At 46.3% G+C, this 20,078-nt stretch overlaps 3 protein-coding genes across 3 annotated transcripts in view; 1 reads left to right on the top strand and 2 right to left on the bottom strand.

The window, feature by feature from the left end:
* Positions 1 to 58: 58 nt before the first annotated feature.
* eif2a (eukaryotic translation initiation factor 2A) lies at positions 59 to 8,036 on the bottom strand. The gene is made up of 16 exons (XM_046074665.1): positions 7,906 to 8,036; positions 7,044 to 7,113; positions 6,887 to 6,958; positions 5,138 to 5,256; positions 4,813 to 4,912; positions 4,648 to 4,730; positions 4,397 to 4,470; positions 4,166 to 4,310; positions 3,908 to 4,024; positions 3,336 to 3,492; positions 3,043 to 3,127; positions 1,563 to 1,895; positions 1,267 to 1,380; positions 1,024 to 1,137; positions 869 to 934; positions 59 to 608 (listed from the first exon to the last, which is right to left on the bottom strand). The coding sequence occupies exons 1-16, from the start codon at positions 7,931 to 7,933 to the stop codon at positions 543 to 545; spliced, it is 1,743 nt and encodes a 580-aa protein (XP_045930621.1). The 5' UTR covers positions 7,934 to 8,036; the 3' UTR covers positions 59 to 542.
* Positions 8,037 to 9,689: 1,653 nt separating this feature from the next.
* LOC123986642 (stress-associated endoplasmic reticulum protein 1) lies at positions 9,690 to 12,725 on the top strand. Its single transcript, XM_046075023.1, has 3 exons — positions 9,690 to 9,901; positions 10,689 to 10,761; positions 12,157 to 12,725. The coding sequence occupies exons 1-3, from the start codon at positions 9,818 to 9,820 to the stop codon at positions 12,195 to 12,197; spliced, it is 198 nt and encodes a 65-aa protein (XP_045930979.1). The 5' UTR covers positions 9,690 to 9,817; the 3' UTR covers positions 12,198 to 12,725.
* A 4,028-nt stretch (positions 12,726 to 16,753) lies between these two features.
* Positions 16,754 to 20,078, bottom strand: part of mmp23bb (matrix metallopeptidase 23bb) — a 7,781-nt gene continuing 4,456 nt past the window's right edge. The window contains exons 6-8 of the mRNA XM_046075012.1: positions 19,560 to 19,670; positions 19,313 to 19,439; positions 16,754 to 18,571 (exon numbers count right to left, since the gene is read on the bottom strand). Of these exons, the coding sequence (XP_045930968.1) occupies positions 18,379 to 18,571; positions 19,313 to 19,439; positions 19,560 to 19,670 (431 nt within the window). The 3' untranslated portion in view covers positions 16,754 to 18,378. The remainder of the gene's footprint in view (positions 18,572 to 19,312; positions 19,440 to 19,559; positions 19,671 to 20,078) is intronic.

Below are 20,078 nucleotides of genomic sequence, written 5' to 3'. Positions count from 1 at the left end.
AGGTTCATGAACGCCACGTGAAAATCCATCTGGACCACAAACCGACTCAGACACAGACTTTAATTATTCTGTCCTCCCGAAATAGTGAACAGTGGAGACGAGCTTTTATTCTGAAAGGATCACTGTCTTCAGCATCTGTACAGATGTTGTTGCATAGCAACAGGGCTCAATGGACCACGGGAACGCTGTCATTTCATGTTGTTGGTAAACAAACAGTTTGTCCTACATTTCCCAGAGTGCTTTTGGACAGCCATCAGCAACAGGCAGGCGAATGAGAACCTAACCAGCTAATCCAATCGGTTCATGACTGTGTGAGGCGTGAACGCATGGCCCCACCCCCTCATCCTAAACCCCGCCCCCTCCTCACCTGTCCTGCCAGGTGATGAAAACTGAGGAACCCCAAAATATTAAAGCAGGAAAACACAGAAACAGACGCAGCGTCTGCTGAAGTGCAACACAAATGTCCGCAGCGTCTCTAAAACACACGCTCCTCTCTCTGCGGCGTGGACAGGAGGCGTGGCCTGCTGCTCCTGCGGCGCCTCCTACTGTCCGACCTGCAGCTGCTCCAGCTCCTTCAGCAGCTGATCCTCCTTCTGCACCTTCTCCAGCTGAGAAACACAAACACGCCTCGTTAGGTCAGAGTTCAAACGCCGGCCGGATCCATTTTATTTAGTCTCAATCATCAATAATGTAATGCTCTGTATTCGTATGACAGTATTATCGTAGTATTTTGTATACTTGTCCATTTTTGATCTCTTTACTTTTTTCCTCGCATGTGAAAATGAACCGGATATAAAAGCGGATATTTGTTGTTAAGCGTCGGAACGTTTCAGAAAAGCTGCTGCAGAGCTCGCAGAAAGACAGTCACCTGGTTCTTCTGCAGGACTCTGCCCGCCGCCTGCTGCTCCTTCAGCTCCTCGATGGCTTTAAGTTTCTGAAAGACACAAACGCATCGCTGGAAACACCGACCAATCGCAGCACAGAACACCTGATGTCTGATCCAAATGTTTACAGGCTCTTCACCTTCTTTAAGTTCTTTATCTTCTTGTCAGTCTCAGGGTCGCCGCTGGTCGGCTCTGATTGGCTGTTGCTGAGGGGGGCGGGGTCAGACGGAGGTTCAGGTTCAGGCTTTGCGTCCTGCAGAATAAAAAACAGAATATAATAAGTCTTTTCATACAGACAATGAATCAAACAGACATCGTGTAAACAAAGAACAACATGGGTAAAATCCAGCCGTCTGATTGGTTAACGAGCTCACAGGATCACCTGTTTAGCAGCTTTCTTGGCTTCTCGTTTCTTCTGGTTCTTCAGAGCCGATTTAGAGAGACTCTTCTCCCCCGAAGCTCCAGGGCGCAGGTTCTGAGGAGGCTCCTCCTCGTGCTGCGAGACAGAGACGTGGTGAGAGATCATGTGACACGGCGAGGTCACACCCCCTGCAGGTACTATGGTTATCACGGTGAGACCTGCTGTTAGTGGAACACGCAGCAGAGTTGACTCTGTGGACGGATGTCTCTAAGTGAAATGCATCTTGGGAGTCTGTGTGATGATCTCTGTTTGCTCACCAGTTTGGAGCTGGGCGTGGCCGGCAGGTGTCTCAGTGCAGGTGGGCGGTACGCCTGCGTGGGCGGGGCCTGCGTGGATCCCAGCCCGCTGGGGGCCGCCTGGTACTTTACGGCCCGCTCAGGGAAGCTGCCGTCGGGGAACGGCTGCCAGCGGATCTCCCACAGCTCCTTCCCGGCGGCCACGTCCCATTTGTGCAGCACGGAGCCGGTGTAGTGCCAGATCTTATAACCGTTACTGACCCGCAGCCGCGGAGAACACGTCGCCGTGACGACGTGTTCTCCGTCAGGACACCAGGAGAAATGTGTGGCGTCTGGAGCCTGAGGTTTGGACACCTGGGTGGACGAGAGGTTAGAGGACAGACAATCAAAAACAGTCCTGACGTGATGCATTAATCAGAAGCTCATTATTGTTTTTAGCTGAAGTTACTTTTTTTGGACAACTTCTATATTTATACTGGATTGCAGGTTTTCTTATTGTGCAAATAAAATTATCATAAGCATTTTTATTTGTTAAATCAAATCAATTTTTCAGAACATTTTTAACAAATGCTTTCAAAAAGTGGTGGCTCCACGTCCCCAGCGTCCTCCCTGCTCCCTCCCTACAGGCTGAGCTCCTCCACGCCGTAAACAGCTCACAGAAAACTGCTCACAGGATTTAAACTGAGTGAACGTTACCGACAGAAACAAGCTCTCCAGCATCAGACAGTAATTCTTCTGCTGAACACGTCTGATCCAGTCCTCTACTGTGTGGTGGTTCACAGTGTTGAGGTCCCCGGGGCCCCGCTCGGGGGCTGCCGTTACTTTATATATATTTTATTTATAGAAATGTTTTATGCGTCCCTCATCGGCTCGAACTCTGGGGCCCGTTTCAGAAAGCAGGTTCAACAAACTCTGAGCGTAAACCTGAACTGATCAGAATAAGTTCAGTTAACTCCGAGTACGTTGAGCCTGACGGAAGCGCCTGCGTGGGGATGAAAAAGAGCTTCATCAATGGAGCGCCGACACAACTATTCACCATGGCAACGGGTAAATAAAGGCAGAGCCTCCATTTTATTTATCAGTTTTGTAGCTCACGGTAAGTGTTTTGTTTTGCCTTCGTGTCCACAGAGTCACTGTGTTATAAAGAAGGACAGTGTAGCTTATAGATTTGATTCTGTGCTGAGGATAAATTTACGATGTCCAGAGATAACTCTCTGTCCTCACATCGATGACATCATAAAAGCGTCATGTTCAAGATCATGTTTGGGTAAAAAAAAAACTATTTAACCGTAATTTAAAAGACGTAACTGCGTTCAAACACGTGCTTTGACATCGACAGTCTGAATGAGGAAATGTCAGACGGCCACTTCAGGCTCCGCAGGAGGGGAGGAGTCAGAGAGAAACTCAGCGTCCTCCTCCAGAGCAGGTCAGGTTCACAGCGTTCACTAAACCCTCTTTCTGAAACAGGCCTCTGTTCCGTGTTGCTGCCGTTCTTCCTCACCTGTTTGTATTTCTTCACGTCCCAGACTTCCATCTGACCCCGCAGGTTCCCGAAGCCGGCCAGGACCAGGATGTGACCCTGAGGACTGAAAACAGGAAGAAGGACGATACGGTCAGGGTCTCTACCCAAAAAACAACAACTCTGATTCGCCACGAGCTCCTGAAGCAGCTCAGTGGACCTGCTGAGAGCTGAACGGAGGACGGGTTTGACCTCTAGCGGACACAGGAAGAACCGGGACCCTGACTGACGCACTGACCTGCCAGGAACTTGTAGACAGACAGGTGTGATCTCACCTGTAGTAGGCGGCGTTTCGTGGTCCAGTTCCGAAGTCGAACACCGGGTCACATTTGAGGTTGAAGACGGTGGCTTTGGCCGGCATGAAGCCGTACACCACGCAGAACTCTGCGGAGTTGGGACTCCAGGCAACGTCGTAGATCGGACCGTTCTTCGCTGTTTAAACACGGAGAGAAGGAGCTCGGTTAGCCTGCGAGACGCTTCCTGCTGCAAAGACCAGGTCCTGCTCAGGTTCCAGGACAGTCCGGTTTTCTGTGATTAACGAGTAACTGACAGCACCGTCTGAGTTCGCAGCTGCACGATCAAATCATCTTCTCTCCGCCGGCTTCGGCCTTCTCTTCGTACAGAGCGAGGACTCTGCGTTGACATGTTTACATCACGTCAGGTGGAACTACCTGCAACAAATGTATCATAGCAACCAAAGCAGGCGGACAAAACGCCCGCTAGCGCCCCCTGCTGAATCCCTAATCTTCATGCAGGCAGTGAAATACTGCAGTACTTTCACATCCATCCAGTGAAACTACCATGAAACACACAGGACTAGTACTAATATTGAATAAGGAGTACTCACGCAGCTGAACCAGAGCCGTCTCCCCGTTAACAGCGAGGTAATGCAGCGTCTGCTCCCCGTAATATGACGCTCCAGTCTTATCCACCTCGGTGCTCGCCGTCACCAGGACCGCCGAGGCTGGGGGGGGGGGGGAGAGAGGAGGTTTACAGATCTCGCTGCACAGCTAAGTCCTGCTAACGGCATCTGTCGCACGTATAACGTCGATGTACAGAAACACAAACACCACACAGAGAACCAGAGGAAGTCCTGGTCTCCCACCTCTCTTGTTCCACTGCATGCTGACTCTGTCGGCCTTGAAGAAGCTCTTGTTGGCGAGCGCGGCGGTGGGTCCTCCCAGCACCGGGTACTGATACAGACGGACAAACGAGGGCGCTCCTTTACTCCCCGGGACGTAGACGACTACCTGGAGGGGACAGACAAAACTGGTGGGACCAGGATCAGGTTTAAACCGCCTCCTGTCCCTGCAGTTTGAGGGCGGCGGTTCCTCACCTTGCTGGGCTGACCTCCGGGCGACAGCACGAAGTCCGACACCTTCTGCATGTGAAGCTTGTTGGCGATTGTGTCTGGAGAGAGAAACACAGTCTGCAGTCAAGATCCCTGTTCCCTTTCACCCCTCATCTACCCCGAAGACCTTCACCCGGTCCTCCTTATTTAAAGACCGCAGATCTGGGTCTGGGTTCAGGTCTGACGAAGGCTTCAGACTCCACCCGCTGCTGGTTTACTGTGTGCTCGAGTCTTACTGAAGTCGTTGTTCTCGTAGAAGTGCAGCTCGTTGTTGACGCTCCTCACGGAGATCTTCTCGTCTTCAGACCAGCTGGGACACCTGCAGCCAATCAAAGAGCACGTTAAAACCCTGCGGCCAATCACAGAGAGGCAGCAGCACAGATCTGAACTGTGAGACTCACCAGGACTCCACCTTCTTCTGGTACAGAGCTTTGATCAGCTGACCGCTCTGCAGGTCCCACAGCTGGAGGTTCGGGTCCCCCTGAGGACTGTCCTGGCTCTCTGAGCACACAGAAACCAGACGTTAGTCCGACAAGCACGGATCCTGATCCGCAAGGACAAATCTGACAGTGTTCACGATGAGAGTATCTGATTGTGCTAAGCTAACTGACGCAGCGTGGAGCGGCTCAGGTGTTAGCACGCTAACGCTAGCTGTGGCTCGGTTAGCTAACGGCTGATGTCTACGTCTGACGTCTCCCTGTCTCCTCCAATCCGTGAGTCTCTTACTGCTGTACGGCTGCCAGGTGGCCAGGACGCTGTGGCGGGGAGAGAAGTCCAGCAGGGACGTCTTCGGGAGGTCAAAGGTCGACACCACGGAGCCATCGGAGGACTTCACCACCGAGACACTGAGAGAGAGAGAGAGAGAGAGAGAGAGAGAGAGATTTCCCAAACATACCCCAGATTTTAATTTCAGACAGAAACTTTACTGGGAGAAAGGCCAGGATGTGTCTCCTCCTAATGTTTGAATTATTATTATTATTTTCACAGTTTGTTATTTTAGTAATTGATCCTTTGTTTTGTTTTTTTAAATCACATTTGATACTGATTTTTAGTTTTTTTTAACGTTTACTGTTTTAATTATTTATTTTAATATATTTTTGTTTTTTTAACATACACTTAGTTTTATTTAATTTAATTTTTAATATTTTATATATTTTTTTATTATTTTATTTTTTAACACACTTACTATTTTATTTATTTTATTTTTAATATTTATTTTCATATTTTATATTTTTTAACGCACTTTTACTGTTTTATTTATTTTATATTTAATATATATTTTTATTATTTTATTTTTAACAGACACTTTTACTGCTTTATTTACTTATTTAATGAACTGTATGAAATTAATTGTTCTTTTGTAATTTATGTATCGATGTCGCACTGCAGAGGCCTGAAATGGAGCCTGGTGCTGTCACCCACAGAAGAGGGACCACAGCAGCAGCTGGACCTCCTGGAACAGTAATGCCAGAACTGGGCCCTGCCAGGAAACCCAAAATATTAAAATCATGATTTTTTATTTATTTATTTCGTGGCCATTGTAGTTTTTTCAGATTTGTCTGAGGTCTTTGACACTATTTTAACGGATTAAAAAATGAGTTTGTTCTTAGTTATCGTGCTCACTAAGGTTGGCTTTATGATGCCTTGGAATTGTTTTGTTTTTACTGATCAGCTGTCGGCTCTGTCGACGCTTCTTTCACCCCTGTAAGCAACGCCTTCGTCTGTTCTGTCGTGCCCCCGCCGGGCCTCTGTGACGCACTCTGTGAACCTGGAGTTGAAAGGTGCTACATAAATAAAATTGAAGTCGACTGGATTGAGACGCTGCATGCAGAAAGTCTCCTACAGGAGTGTGTGGGGCAGAATTAGGGAGGTGTGCACTGATATTAGAGCCCAAAAAAAGAGGACTAAACTTTCTGATGCAGCTCAGATCAAGTCCCCAAAACCCCCTCCAGAGAGTCCGTTACGCCAGCTGGTCCTGAGACGAACAGATCCTGAAGCCAGCGCTGCTCTCCAGACACCAGTTAGAGGAAACCAGATGGTCACTCAGAGCTGAAATACTTATTCAGAACAAAAACCAACACAGTCCCAGGAGGAGGACAGACGGCAGGAACGTGTCCCTGGGTCCCAACCTGAGGGACAGCGAGGGACAAATGTTGTGTTCGCTGCATGGCGGGTTCCACATGGTTACTTCCTGTTTACGTTGTGTTGCATTAATTCATATTCTTGTTACGTCCTATTAGAATGTAAACTTTGTGATTTTGCTGCAAACTGCTTTGGCAACGCGGTTTAACTGAAACATTTATGCCGCTGAAGGAGAGAGAATTTAAGTGACAGGGCCGTGACGGACGGTTTCTGAAAGGACTTCATGAGCAGGGAGGTCAGGGTCCTGGACTCTGTCCTCCAGGACCTTTGGGGGGGGGCGAGCGACAGAAACCTGCCGGTCCAGGTGACATCAGGATTAAAGTGGATCATTACCCGAGTCCGTTGCACCATGCGAACAGCGTCCCGTCTCTGCTGAAGGTCACACACCTGCTGGGCCGAGAGTCCCTGAAACACAGGAAACACACCTGTCAGTCTGTCCGCTGCTTCACACAGGTGAACACGCACAGGTGACGGCCGCAGGTGTGTTTACCTCTGGAAGGCAGAGTGCTGCTCACACGTGGGAGGCCCGCCGAGCAGAGACGTGCCGTCTGATCCACGCACTGATCCACAGGGCCAGAACCAGAACAGATGTTACCACAAAGCGTCAGTCACACTGACTTCAGTCATGTTTTAACAACAGATTATTATCCAGCTATTCATTATTTGTTTCAGTCTTTCACTTAATAAATAAAGTGTTGAAGTGAAATGAGAAAGTGGAGGAGGTGGAAGCTGTTATTGTTTCCTCACTGATTGAATCAGTGATAATGTGTGATTGATTAACTACTGTGAGATAAACTACAGTTCGTTTTATCTATTAATTACAAGCATCCGTGTTTACCATCTGAGGAACATGTCACAAGAAATTATACTGGAGAGACATTTCCTGTACTAACAAGTGTGCCTCTTTAATTCGGCATACATATAATCTCTCAAACAGCCAGAACTCCGGTGGCTTTGAACTGTTTTTATCCAGCTCATCACTTCTTCGTCCCGTCTGTCCCGAGAGTGCGGGGCAGCGCGGTCACGTTTCACGCCATCTTTTGTCTAATCAGATTGTTTCTTGTGACTTTTATTTATGCCGAATTAATCCGAAGACTCTACTGATTTCAAAGAAGTCTGAAATTCTCTTTTAAAACGTAAACGTATTTACCGAAAACAAATAAAAGCCTGATTTTACACAGAGTTCGGCGCGTTATTTATTCTACCTAGAAGAACGGAAGCTCGCGAGGCTCGCTGGCGTTACGCTGCCTGATTTTGACTTTCGGCCGGAAGCCGCGGCTGTTCGCGAACATGTCGATGTAAACATTTAAAAAAGAAAACAACATATTTTAGTGGAAACTGAAATTACCCACCTGCTAACAGTGGGATGGGGGGCGCCATGTTTACGTGTGCCGGAAAAGAAAAGCTTTGTGCCGGAAGTGCGTAACGGCAGAAGGAGGCGGGTCCTTCAGTGCCACATCAGCATACAATCGGCTCTGTTTATGAACACGTCTCCTAAAATATAAAGTCAGGCGTTTAATTAAAGTCTCTGAGATAAACTGTGATATTTTTATTGTTAACACGACGCGCTGTTTTCAATAAAAACTAAAAAGATTGTTTTATAAATGTTTAAAGTCGGTGTTGCGCTCAAGAGCTGCGTCAAGCTGTCGTAGAGCAACTGAAGGGGAGGTAACTTCCGTTTCCAAAGTAAAAGCGCGGTGTTTTATGTGTATACGGAACATTAGCCATCAAAATACTATTTAAAATATTAAATTAAGAATTAAAATGTACTTTTGTTATAAATACCACAAAGACTGACTGGCAGCAAAAAGTGTTAAACTGGGAAAAGATACTTGTGAAAAAAGCTTCACTATTAATATAAAAACAAATTAATTAAAATTTATTTATAAATTTATTTATTTAATTGGAAAATATATTTACATGAATTATTATTTATTTGAGTATCTGTACTTTACTTGAGTAGGCCTATGAATATTTTACATTTGTACTTTTGACTCCTGGTTCCTGTTGCTCAATATTTAAATATCTGAAGTCCACGTTGGAGCTTATTGTCTGTAAACATTTCTTTATTTCCAGATAAATATTTTAAAGAAAGGTCAATCAGTTCCTATAATTTGCGCTCTGGTAACTTGTATTTGTTATCTGTACCTACGGTCCCTACAGAGCTCGATAAGAAGGCCTTTAGTTATGCTGCCCCATCCACCTGGAACACAACTGGACTGATTTGCATTTGCCAAATCTGATTTCTTTTGGTGAATTTAAACACCACATGAAAGATTTGGAAATAGATGCCATAAATTGTTGTCACTGCTTTTAAAATATAATAAAATAATATAATCCTTTAGACCTACGGTATGTATAAATTGTACTTTTAAGTAGTCTAATGTTGTTTATGTATCTTAAAGGTCTTGTTAAATGTTCCTTGTTGTGCGTGTGCTTGGTGTTCATATTTGTAACTGTGCATTGTTAATATGCTGCCATTTTGGCCTGGTCTCTCTTGAAAAAGAGGTTTTAAATCTCAATGAGATCATCTGGTGAAATAAAGGTTAAATAAAATTTTTAAAAATATACTCTAAGATATTGTATTTTCTATTTTCTTTCTCTTTTTCTCATCACTGTTTTAATGTTTTAACGTTTTATTTATTTAAAAGCCCTTCTAGGGACGGGTGTTGCACATTAGCTACTGCTAAAAACACTATGGTGCACACGGTGGATTGCTGTTTTCAGTTTATCTATGTTAGACGTCTCTGTCCCTAACAAAATCAACATAATAAAATAAATAAGTAAAAATGTAATACAAGTGAAACACTTGCATTGGAGTCATATTTGACCAGGAGTATATTTGAGTACTGGAGTTGTGTACTTTGTCATCACGTGTTTTAAATACCTTTCACAGACACTTTCTTATTTTTTACTGGTTATAAAGAAGGAACACCTCTGATATTTATAAATACTGTATGAATTTTAATATATTAATGTGGACTAACTGTGTAATATATTTTAGAGTGAGAGGGGAACAAGTACGGAGGATTTAATTTTGAAAGAGCGCGCCGGAAGTTGTGCTTTGCCACGCAGTGACTTTGTGCGTGTGTTGCGGGAGCGCGGGGGCGGGGCTTCAGCTTTTTGATACGTCGACAAGAGAGAGGAGCTCCCAGTCGGTCCGCCACCGGAGGAAACAACAGCGGGAGGAGAAGAAGAAGAAAGAAAGAAAAGCCTGATAAACAAACCGCAGCTGAATAAAAACGCCAACAAGAAGAAGACAAGATGGTGGCGAAGCAGAGGATCCGGATGGCGAACGAGAAGCACAGCAAGAACATCACGCAGCGAGGAAACGTGGCCAAGTCAACGGTGAGTTTAACAACAGCACCGCCGCCTCGGGTTCCGAGGAAGAACCGGGAGGAAACGGGTCAAAACCAGCACCGGGGACACGATGTGGACCCGGGTTCGAACCCCGGTCTGTTCTGAGGAGGTTTCCCCAGTTCTGAACCCGGTGAAGCCTGAAGAACCGGTCCGGTTTCAGGGTCCACCGTGGCGCCGTCTGGTGAAATCAGGAAGTTCACTTTCATCTGTTCCATCCTGATATTTACTTTTTAGTCTCTTTAAACTGGGTAAGATTTGGATCGCATGTGGACCAAAGCAGCTGCTGATCAGTTTCAGTCATGATGATTCAAAGTATCGGTGCGTAAATGATCAGGAAACGGTCACAGTGTTTTGATTGGTCCAAAAAACCCAGCAAAAATCACATTCTGCTGCTGATATAATAAAATATCTTCCAGTCACATCAAATTTCAGACTGATTGGCTGTTAAACTATAATATTTGGATCAAACAGAGTCAACATATGGATCAATGCGGGCCTCGTTTTCATTAGATGTTGACTTCAAGTTTAATGATCAGTCAGATTGTGCTGATTGGTTCACAAGATCTCCGGTTTACTGAGAGAAAACACCGAAAAAACTGCAAAAAAATTCACCTTCTGTTGCTGAAATATTTAAATATCTTCCTGTCATTTCATCTCCAGATCGATCAGATCAGTTTCATTTGGTTCAGATGATCATTAACGATCAGATACGCTCATATATTATATTAATATATTTTTATATTTGAGTAATGATGATTAAAAATCTGTGTTTCAGAGGAACATGGTGGAGGATAAAGGTGTGGGTCCCTGGCTGCTCGCCCTCTTCGTCTTCGTCGTCTGTGGATCAGGTGGGTCATCATCATCTTCTTCTTCTTCTTCTTTTAACAAACACACACCAACCCTAAAACCCACTTCCTGTTTGTTAACAACATTAAAGCAGTTCAGAGGAACCTGCAGTGAATTCAGACTCTTCATGTTTTATTCGTCTCTCTGATTTCAGAGACATTAATGTTTAATTTGAAATGAATTATTTTACTTAAATTTTTTTAATTTTCCCACCAAATAAAACTACAAACGTTCTCTGATTTCTCGTCCGCAGACTAAAGTTTATTAAAATAAGACTTTATATTTTTAGTATAAATCTAATGTAACTTTAGTTCTGCCTGAAAAACCATACAGGGGGGACGCTGTGATTAACGAGCGCCTTTAAACGTTACATCACCCGCTGTGAATATAGCCCCGCCCCTTGCTGATGTCAGCGGAGGGAGGAAACAGGACGCCACTCAGGAGCCCGCTGCCGTTATCTCAAGGTTTCTGCAGGTGACGTACTTCAACCTGAACCACGGCGTCTTCCTAAACCTTCCACGTTACCCAGGCGGTGTGGCGGCATCACGGGACACCTGGTCATTTAGACGCGTCTCTTTCAGCGGGTAAGAGGCGATAGCGCTTCCTTTCACGATCACCCGGTGGAAGGACCGAATACGGCGAGTCCGTCTCTCTTCAGAGCACGCCCTAAGAAATCATTCCCACGACCGTCTCTCACTGCTCGCATCTGATTGGCCGAGGATCATCACGTGAGATGACTCTGGGCGCTAAAGCGGCGCCGTAAAGGCCAAAAATACTGCGGCGTGCTGCGAAGCTCCGCCTTTAAACACAGACGCCGTCAGGTAGCCATCATACCGGTGAAACGGCAGGAAGGTGTGAAGAAGCCGACGCCGCCCACGGCTGTTAACCACGACTGTTTTACGTCACGTGACTTAACGTTACGTACTTTAGGGACGGGTCGCATGTTGAACGTTTGGAGTCGACCCGTCGCGTGGTTCAGGTGAAAACAAGGTGTTCGTTTTAAAAGCGGCGTGTTCGGCGACGCAGGCGGAGTTTCGTGGTCAGTATTTTCCCAGAGGAGCGCTCGGTGATATGAGGAGCAACGCCGTGACAGAGTCAGGGAGGCGTGTCTACTGCTGAACATTAACCACGAAGACCCCCGACAGCCGGCCCCGCCTCAGGGTTCAGCGCCGGTCAGAGTTCGTTAAACCTGCTTCCTGGAACGCAGCAGGTGCGTCTGACCTGACCAGTCAGTGATCAGAGGGCAGAGCTGAACTGATCAATCAGATCTGAGATCAGCTGGAACATTCATCAGTCATTTACTGTCGCACTGCAGTAACAGTATCACAGTAATATGCAGTAAAAGTACACAGATGTAGTACCAGGTGTGTAACGGCGTCTCCTTCCTGTGTTTGCAGCCATCTTCCAGATCATCCAGAGCATCCGGATGGGCATGTAGTGATGTCACCTGCAGAGGGCGGGGCTTCGACAGCAGCCGCCATGTTCCCGCCTGGACCGCCGAAACATTCCTGAACTCTGCCCGCCTCCCCCTCCCCTCCCCTCCCCCACGCCGACCTTCCCACAGTGTTCCTGTAAACAAGCCATACATGTGCCTTTCTCTGTTTACCTACTCTTTGGCCCCGCCCCCTCTGATTACACCTTATCAGTACAAGCGGCGGGGGGAGGGGGGGGGGGGTCATAGTCCAACCTGCTCCTGTAAACTGAACCAGAATCTGTTTAATTCCAGACCAGAACCCGGTGTGAGGTTTCTACTTTTCTAATTTTCCACATTCCAGCTGAGTCTGATCTGATGTCTCCTCCTCCTCCTCCTCCTCCTCCTCCTCCTCCTCCTCCTCCTCCTCAGTGGAAATGAGATGAAGGTCTTTTGAATCAGAAGGTTTGGAGGTGCTGACAGGTGTGTCTGCACTGTGTGCAACAACACCTGAACAATCTTGCTCACTTAATAAAGTTTCATTTTGAAGACGGACGCTGTGTTTGTGTTTTGTGTGTGGAGAGAAACATTTTTCATAAAGGTCCCAGGACTGGTCTTAGACTGGTCTTAGACTGGTTCTGGTCTTAGACTGGTTCTGGACTGTGGACTGGTCTTAGACTGGTTCTGGACTGTAGACTGGTCCTGGACTGGTTGCTGCCAGTAAATTGTTTGAATTAGATTTTTAAATTTCACCAAACTCCCTTTTTATAATCAGTCATTTTATTGTTGCCTTGTTGAGTGAAGATTTGCGTGTCTGTTCTCTGGAAATGTTCCAGTTTGTTGTTTTGAGTTGTTTCCCCCGGCAGCCCTCCAGGAACCAGGACATGTTTAATTCACACCAATGTAGGATCTTAACTGATTTTTCCGCAGGAGCTTTAGATTCACGTGATCTGGTAGAAAAGTGACGACGAACCCTCACCGCGCTCAGTAACTACTGCTGCAGTTGCTCTGCTGCTCCACAAGATGGCGCTGTGTGGGCAGAAACTGAGCAGAGGCTGACTGTGTGGGTGAAGGTCCGTGAGCAGAGTGTATCCCACAATTCAGCTCTGCCTCACCTCACCTGGACAGGTGTTGGCGGTGAACACCTGAGCGTCCCTGCCTGTACACCAAACTCCATCAAAGAATCTGACCGTTTTAAAGTAAAAGTCTTTCACTTTATTTTAGTAAGTTTTTAAATGTTTTCTGTGTTTATATTATGTATATTTGTTCCACTACGACCCGATACTGTTCCACAAGACTTTCTTAAAAGAGCTTTGTTTGACTAAAATGATGTAAATAAGCTATAAAGGGGTTTTAGGTTTGATTTGACCCCAGAGTGGTTATGGCGTCGAACCCCCTGTGACCTTTTTGACCCTGGATCAACGTTTCCGGTAGTTTCTCTCTGGCGCTCTGGTTCTGGTTGAACCCCTTGGTACAGAAGTTTAAATCCAGGCCTGAGACGCCCCCCCTCCGGCGATCACCACGCTGCAGTTCATACTGTATGTCCTCCTTCAAAGAACCCACAACGCCAGTCACATGGTCCAGTTTACCAGGTCCTGCAGCAGCAGAACCCCCCCCACATCATGTCTGACCAACGAGTCCCAGCAGGTCCGGTTTAGTCTTCCAGAACTCTGCAGGCGTGTTTTCTTGCATATTCAAGACCTCTATGTGCTGTTTGGTCCGAACAGAGTGCGGCGAGGACCGTCTATAGGGATGCGGACTCCGGCCTCATCAGGTCCTGCTGCAGGTCTCCGGACATCAAGTCTTGGGTTGTTTGGTTCTTCTGATGGTCTGTAGTGATGCGGATCCTGGCCTCATCAGGTCCTGGTGCAGGTCTCCGGGTTCTCCTGTCTGAAATCTTCTGGCTGGTTTCTGGTGAAATGAATCGTTCCTCTGTGAGTTTAATTCAGCATCACAGCTGAAGCTGATCGTCGCCTGATGTACGAGCAAGTCATTCTGATCTGGCTGTTTTAGAAACACATTTTATTATTATTTATTAATTTAGAGATCTCCAGCCTCTAGCGTGGAAACATATTTCTCGATGTGTTTCGATTGTTGTGAGCAGAGCGTTTCCTTCGGGATGATTTCAGATCTCTCTCATGGTAAAACTTCTTCCTGCTGCTGAAAATAAACGTCCGTGAAGGTTTGAGCGGCGTCCTCCTGTCCTGCTGTTTCCTCCTGTCTTTGTCCTTCAGTCTGGACTTGATGAACCAGGTTTGTTTGACCCACATCAGGGATGCAGACAGACAGAAAACAGCAGATCTGGGTCAGTGTGGGTTAAAACCAGAACGGTCTTTGTCTGGAGCCTTTTGTGTCCATCACGTCTGATCCAGCTCTCAAAAACCAGACGGTCGCCTGCTGAGAGGATTTCATCCACCATCATCCTGCTACTGATGTTAATTCACCAGGTTTTTTTCTTGTTAGTTTTTAATGATTTTTAATTTATTCCAAATATTGTTTCTGTTTTATGTTTGTTCAAAAGTTGAGTTATTAAATATGAATGTTTGAGATCACGTTGCTGAAGTAGAATTGTTTTCTACATGAAGTCTTTACTTGTGATCTTGATGCAATAGGGCACCATGCAATAAGCATACTATCTCCTTAACACTTTACACAAACTCAATAAAGCAGTGTGCATTAACCAGACACACTTTAACCCAACGTCCTTTTTCTTTTTACGTTTTCCTGTGAAGTACTGCTCCGTCTCAATGCTTCTCAGCTTCTTGTTCATGTGATCTGTTTTATGAACACTGTGCCCGAGCCAAATTTCCCTTCAGGGACAATAAAATGAATGACCATGTGAAGAGGTTACCAGAGGTCACATGGTAGAAAAAGCACTAGTGTGGAAAACGGCGTAAGCCATATATACATATACACACTGAACAAAATTATAAAGGCAACCATTTAGTTTTTGCCCCCACTCATCATGAGCTGAACTCAAAGATCTAAGACTTTCTCTATGTACACAAAAGGCCTATTTCTCTCTAATATTGTTCACAAATCTGTCAAAATCTGTGTTAGTGAGCACTTCTCCTTTGCCGAGATAAACCATCCACCTCACAGGTGTGGCATATCAAGATGCTGATCAGACAGCATGGGTACTGCACAGGTGTGCCTTAGGCTGGCCACAATAAAAGGCCTTAGGCTGGCCACAATAAAAGGCCTTAGACTTGATTTATACTCCTGCGTAGGGTCTACATGCGTTCAATGTGTTGACTTTTGCTGGCCGAGAAGGCTAACTTCCAGTTAAGCCCTCCGCTAACGTGAATGGGGGTAAAATTGTATGCGTACAGCTGGTTTAGCCTTTTCAAATGTTATCGACCGAGTGGATTACATTCTGATTCGCTTGGGTTGTGACGGTCAAATATATTGATCCACGGTGTTACAGCCGCTGTTTTGGCCACTAGTAAAAGTTACTTCACAGCACAGGAACTTCCTGTCGGCTCGGAGGCATTGCGAGGCTACCCAGCCAACCAATCACAGAGCTTAGGGTCTGGGTTGCCTCGACGTGTAGTAGGAGGTGCACATCGGTGACGGCGTAGGGTAGGAGGCTACGCAGAGGCTACGCCGTTGATTTGACGGAGAAGTATAAATTGCACTTTAGGCTGGCCACAATAAAAGGCTACTCCAAAATGTGCAGTTTCAGGGTCCGGAAACCAGTCAGTATCTGGTGTGACCACCATTTACCTCACGCAGTGAAACACATCTCCTTCACATAGAGTTGATCAGGTTGGTTCACTCCTCTTCAATGACTGTGCGAAGTTGCAGTCAGGTTGTAACCCCGATGAGGACGGTGAGCATGCAGATGAGCTTCCCTGAGACGGTTCCTGACAGTTTGTGCAGAAGTTCTTTGGTTATGCAAACCGAATGTTGCAGCAGCTGTTCGGGTGGCTGGTCTCAGATGATCTTGGAGGTGAAGATGCTGGATGTGGAGGTCCTGGTCTGGTGTGGTTACACATGGTCTGTGCTTGTGAGGCCGGTTGGATGTACTGCCAAATCCTCTGAAACGTCTTTGGAGACGGCTTATGGTAGAGAAATGAACATTCAATTCACGGGCAACAGCTCTGGTGGACATTCCTGCAGTCAGCATGCCAACTGCACGCTCCCTCAAAACTTGTGACATCTATGGCATTGTGCTGTGTGATGGAACAGCACATTTTGGATTGGCCTTTTATTATGGCCACCCTAAGGCCTTTTATTGTGGCCAGCCTAAGGCCTTTTTATTGTGTACAGCCTAAGGCACACCTGTGCAATCCCCATGCTGTCTGATCAGCATACATAGAAAAAGTCTTAGATCTTTGAGTACAGGTCATGATGAATGGGAGCAAAAACAAAAGTGTTGCGTTTATAGTTTTGTTCAGTGTAGATGTGCAGACTTTGATTCCATGTGATATATCGGAATCATCACACAGGACAAGGTCACGAGACAAATCTAAGGAGCCACAAAATGTCAACTCAAATTTTACCAATCAGTGTCATAATTAGTTATTGATCACTAGCTTCAGATTTTACACCTTAATATGAAGCAGACATGTTTTCATCAGTGGAGGTTAAAACAGCCGACAGGTTTTATTTGTACAACAACCCAAAGGCAGTAAAATATATACCATAAAACACCTGATTATGTTCAGTGAGTTTTAGTTTTATATGTTTTTACAGTAACTAGGAGAAGATCTGCGATGGGACGTCCACCCACCGTCCACCCACCTTTTTTAAGAGAAGTGGACGTTTAGAGTAATGGTTCTCAAAGTAGGGTCCGGGGACCCCCATCAAGGACCCCTGGGGGAAAGGGGAAGCATTTATTTTCACTATAATCCCATCGATAAGTAACAAGGGGGTCTAATGTGTTTCAGGGTCAGGGGTCCTTGACATGAAAAAGTTTGGGAACCACTGGAGTCAAAGCTCAGCAGTGAGGTCAAAGGTCACAGGAGGGGTTACATCTATCTCATTAATCTACGGTAATTCAAGTTAGCTAGCTAGTTAGCATTTCTACAATACGCTGACTGGTCCGTTTCAAACCCAGCTGACGTTTCCATGTCAAATAAACACAGAAACAGAAGAGCTGTGCTGTAAAACCCATGACCAGAAAAGTAAAGTAAGATCAAAGTAAAATGTAGACGTGCAGTTAAAAAATACAAAGAACAGAACTATGTAACCACTGAAATGACTCACAGCCTCAGAATTACAGATGGTACCGTGATGCAGCCGAAACCCCGACGTTTACACCAAAGCTGTTAAAGTGAACGGCCTCGAGTTGTTGTCGCAGTGACATCCCGCTGGAATTATGGGTACACAACATTAAGTACCAGCAGTCTCGTCGGGAGGGTTATGAGGACGTCATGTCAGGTCTACCTGACTCTCTACAGGGTTACAGGGACTTCGTGTTTACAAAAACACAACATTACAACGACAGCATCACATCGCACTGGGGGTGTCACAAGAACCGATACCAGGTCGATACTGAAATTCTGAAAACATGTCGGTAATCACGCTGACACACGCAGCGACAGCTCCAAGAAGGAACGCAGTAAGAGTCGTGTATGGAAGGACTTTGCATTAACAGTATTTTAGTTTGCGAAAGCTGGTATTACTGCTTCGCCTGGCCGACACATGACGTTCTACAGGATTACGGGTCCATCGCGTCCTGCAGGAAGGTAATGAGGACATGACATCCTACCGGGGTTTCCAGGTATGTGATGTCATGTTTAGATGAGTCCAGGGACACGACGTTCTGTCAGGAGCATTATGCGGACAGAAGGCCCTGCCGAGATGATTATAGGTACAGGACCTCCTGCTGGGATTGTGGGGATACAGTCCTGCAGCACATGGCATCATGCCACGATTTTCAGTGGTGAACAACATCCTGCAGGATTTGGGGTGCGTGACGTCATGTCTGGAGGATTAGGAGGACGAGAGGTCACGCTGTTATCAGAGCTGCCACAAGTTTACCATCTGGACCCAGAACCCTTTTTTCACACAGCGAAAGTTGGATCGTGTCCAGCTTGGAGTCACAAACCACCTGGTGTACATGTGGAGAACAAACCATCAGAAATACTGTGAAAAGGTCCAAACATGTTCAGAAATGCCTGCACAGATCCAGTCGTGCTGAGGGCTGAGTTCTGTCAACAAATGTGCAAACCAGCACTTCCCCCCGTCCCCAGCGATGCCCTCAGCTGTTGGACGGCTGTTCTGGTTTCAGTCGGATGGCCCAGGAGTTGGCAGATACGATGTCTCCCCGTCGATGGATGCGACAGGTGTAGACGCCCTCGTTGAACTCATTGGCGAGAATGCGGAGGTCTCGGTCCTTCATGATGATGTAACCAGGGATGGAGGTCAGGATCTGCTCGCCGTCTTTATACCAGCTGGAGGAAGGAAAAGAGATTGGGTTTCAGGTTGTTGTTCACTAATTCATTCTTAAATCACTGTTAGGCGACTGTCTTGTGTTCACATTAAAGGGCACAATACTTCCTCTCCTGGTTTCAACATGACGTCAACTCTGCGAACTCCTGACGGGCTCGGCCACACCGAGCCACTGCTGACACTCCGGCCCCACCCCCTTCAGCTCTGGCAAACCAATCATGTCGCACAGACTCCAGAGGTTTACCTGTCATCTCTCCTGAAGCTTTTTTGACTTCTGTGCTGGAATCTTTTTTGTTGATGGACTGACACCTTCTAATCCTGCACTACCGCTCGCTGACTGAAACAAAACTCGATGCTTCTGTGGAGCCTCGTCTGTGGAAGACTGCACCTTAGCCCGCCTAGCTAGCTAGGTTTGCTTTTATTTGAGGTCAGATTTGTGTTCTGCCCGCCGACATACTCACGGCTGCAACATGACATCAGACGGCTGCATATCGTCAACGAGGATGAACTAATCCTGGACAATGAAATTTCACGTTTTCATAGTCGACGTTGGAAATAAATTGTTGTAAACTGAACCTCTTTTTAAGGTTTTGAACTTTTGCCCTCTGACGTCTGAAGACATCATCTGGGACTCAGGATACTTTTTAATGAACATAGTCATTAGTTGCAGCCACACATTGATCCATTCATTCGATCCCGTTTGGTTTTCATGTTTCATCAGGCCTCAGTATTGATCAGCTGACCTGACTTTGGGCGGCGAGCGGGGGTTTTTGGTTCCACAGCGGAAACCCACCACCTTCCCCCGGGGAACCATCTTGACCTTGACGTTGGCCGGAGGCGGCGTTGGTGTGGTCACCGCTTCCAGAGGCTCTGGAAGACAGGAAATGAGAGTCACACCAGAGACGGTTAGACAAACCTCAGAGAGAGCATCAGGTTTCTCAAGGCTGCAGCGGGGAACTGACTCGACCGTCCAACAGCAACCCGTCTCACCGTAGCAGAGGTCACAGCGCCGAGGACAGTTCTTCTTCATGAAGGTCTTCCTCCGCTCACAGAAGCCGAGTCGAGCCCACGGATCACAGACTCTCTTCTTATCCAGACAACCTGCAGACAAACCGCTGTCAGCTTTACTTCAGTAAACGTAGCAGTACCCCATAGAAGGTACAAGTACAAGTCTTGCATTTAAAACTGTACCTAAGCAGAAGTACGGCTTTATTAAGAGTCAGTGTTACACTACTCCATCACAGATTGTTTTATCACAATATTGTTACTAATAACTTGGATGCAGCATTTTAAGGATCCAGCAGGTTAATTTTTTTATGTACTGTTGGGTTGTTCTTAAAGAGGTCAGATTCTGCTCATTTCCAGGTTCGTAGTTTTATTTTGGGGTTGTACCCGGGCAGGTTTACATGATTTCATTTAAAAAGACACACCATGTGTTTGTCTGCACATCGCTGCAGCTCCTCTTCTCACCCCGTGTGCTAACGAGCAAAGGATCTCACTTCTATATGA

The sequence above is a fragment of the Micropterus dolomieu genome, linkage group LG17 (assembly GCF_021292245.1).
Source record: "Micropterus dolomieu isolate WLL.071019.BEF.003 ecotype Adirondacks linkage group LG17, ASM2129224v1, whole genome shotgun sequence".
Taxonomy (NCBI): Eukaryota; Metazoa; Chordata; class Actinopteri; order Centrarchiformes; family Centrarchidae; genus Micropterus; species Micropterus dolomieu.
The sequence above is the reverse complement of the archived record's forward strand: the minus strand, read 5'-3'. Positions and strand labels throughout refer to the sequence as shown.

Excerpts from the sequence above, each read along its gene's own strand:
- eif2a (XM_046074665.1), bottom strand. The coding sequence starts at position 7,933 with ATGGCGCCCCCCATCCCACTGTTAGCAG. Across the intron at positions 4,731-4,812 it reads CAGAAGAAGGTGGAGTCCTG|GTGTCCCAGCTGGTCTGAAG; the intron begins GTGAGTCTCACA and ends GATTGGCTGCAG. Across the intron at positions 3,493-3,907 it reads GACGGCTCTGGTTCAGCTGC|CGAAGAACGGTCCGATCTAC; the intron begins GTGAGTACTCCT and ends GTGTTTAAACAG.
- LOC123986642 (XM_046075023.1), top strand. The coding sequence starts at position 9,818 with ATGGTGGCGAAGCAGAGGATCCGGATGGCGAACGAGAAGCACAGCAAG. Across the intron at positions 9,902-10,688 it reads GAAACGTGGCCAAGTCAACG|AGGAACATGGTGGAGGATAA; the intron begins GTGAGTTTAACA and ends TCTGTGTTTCAG. Across the intron at positions 10,762-12,156 it reads CTTCGTCGTCTGTGGATCAG|CCATCTTCCAGATCATCCAG; the intron begins GTGGGTCATCAT and ends CTGTGTTTGCAG.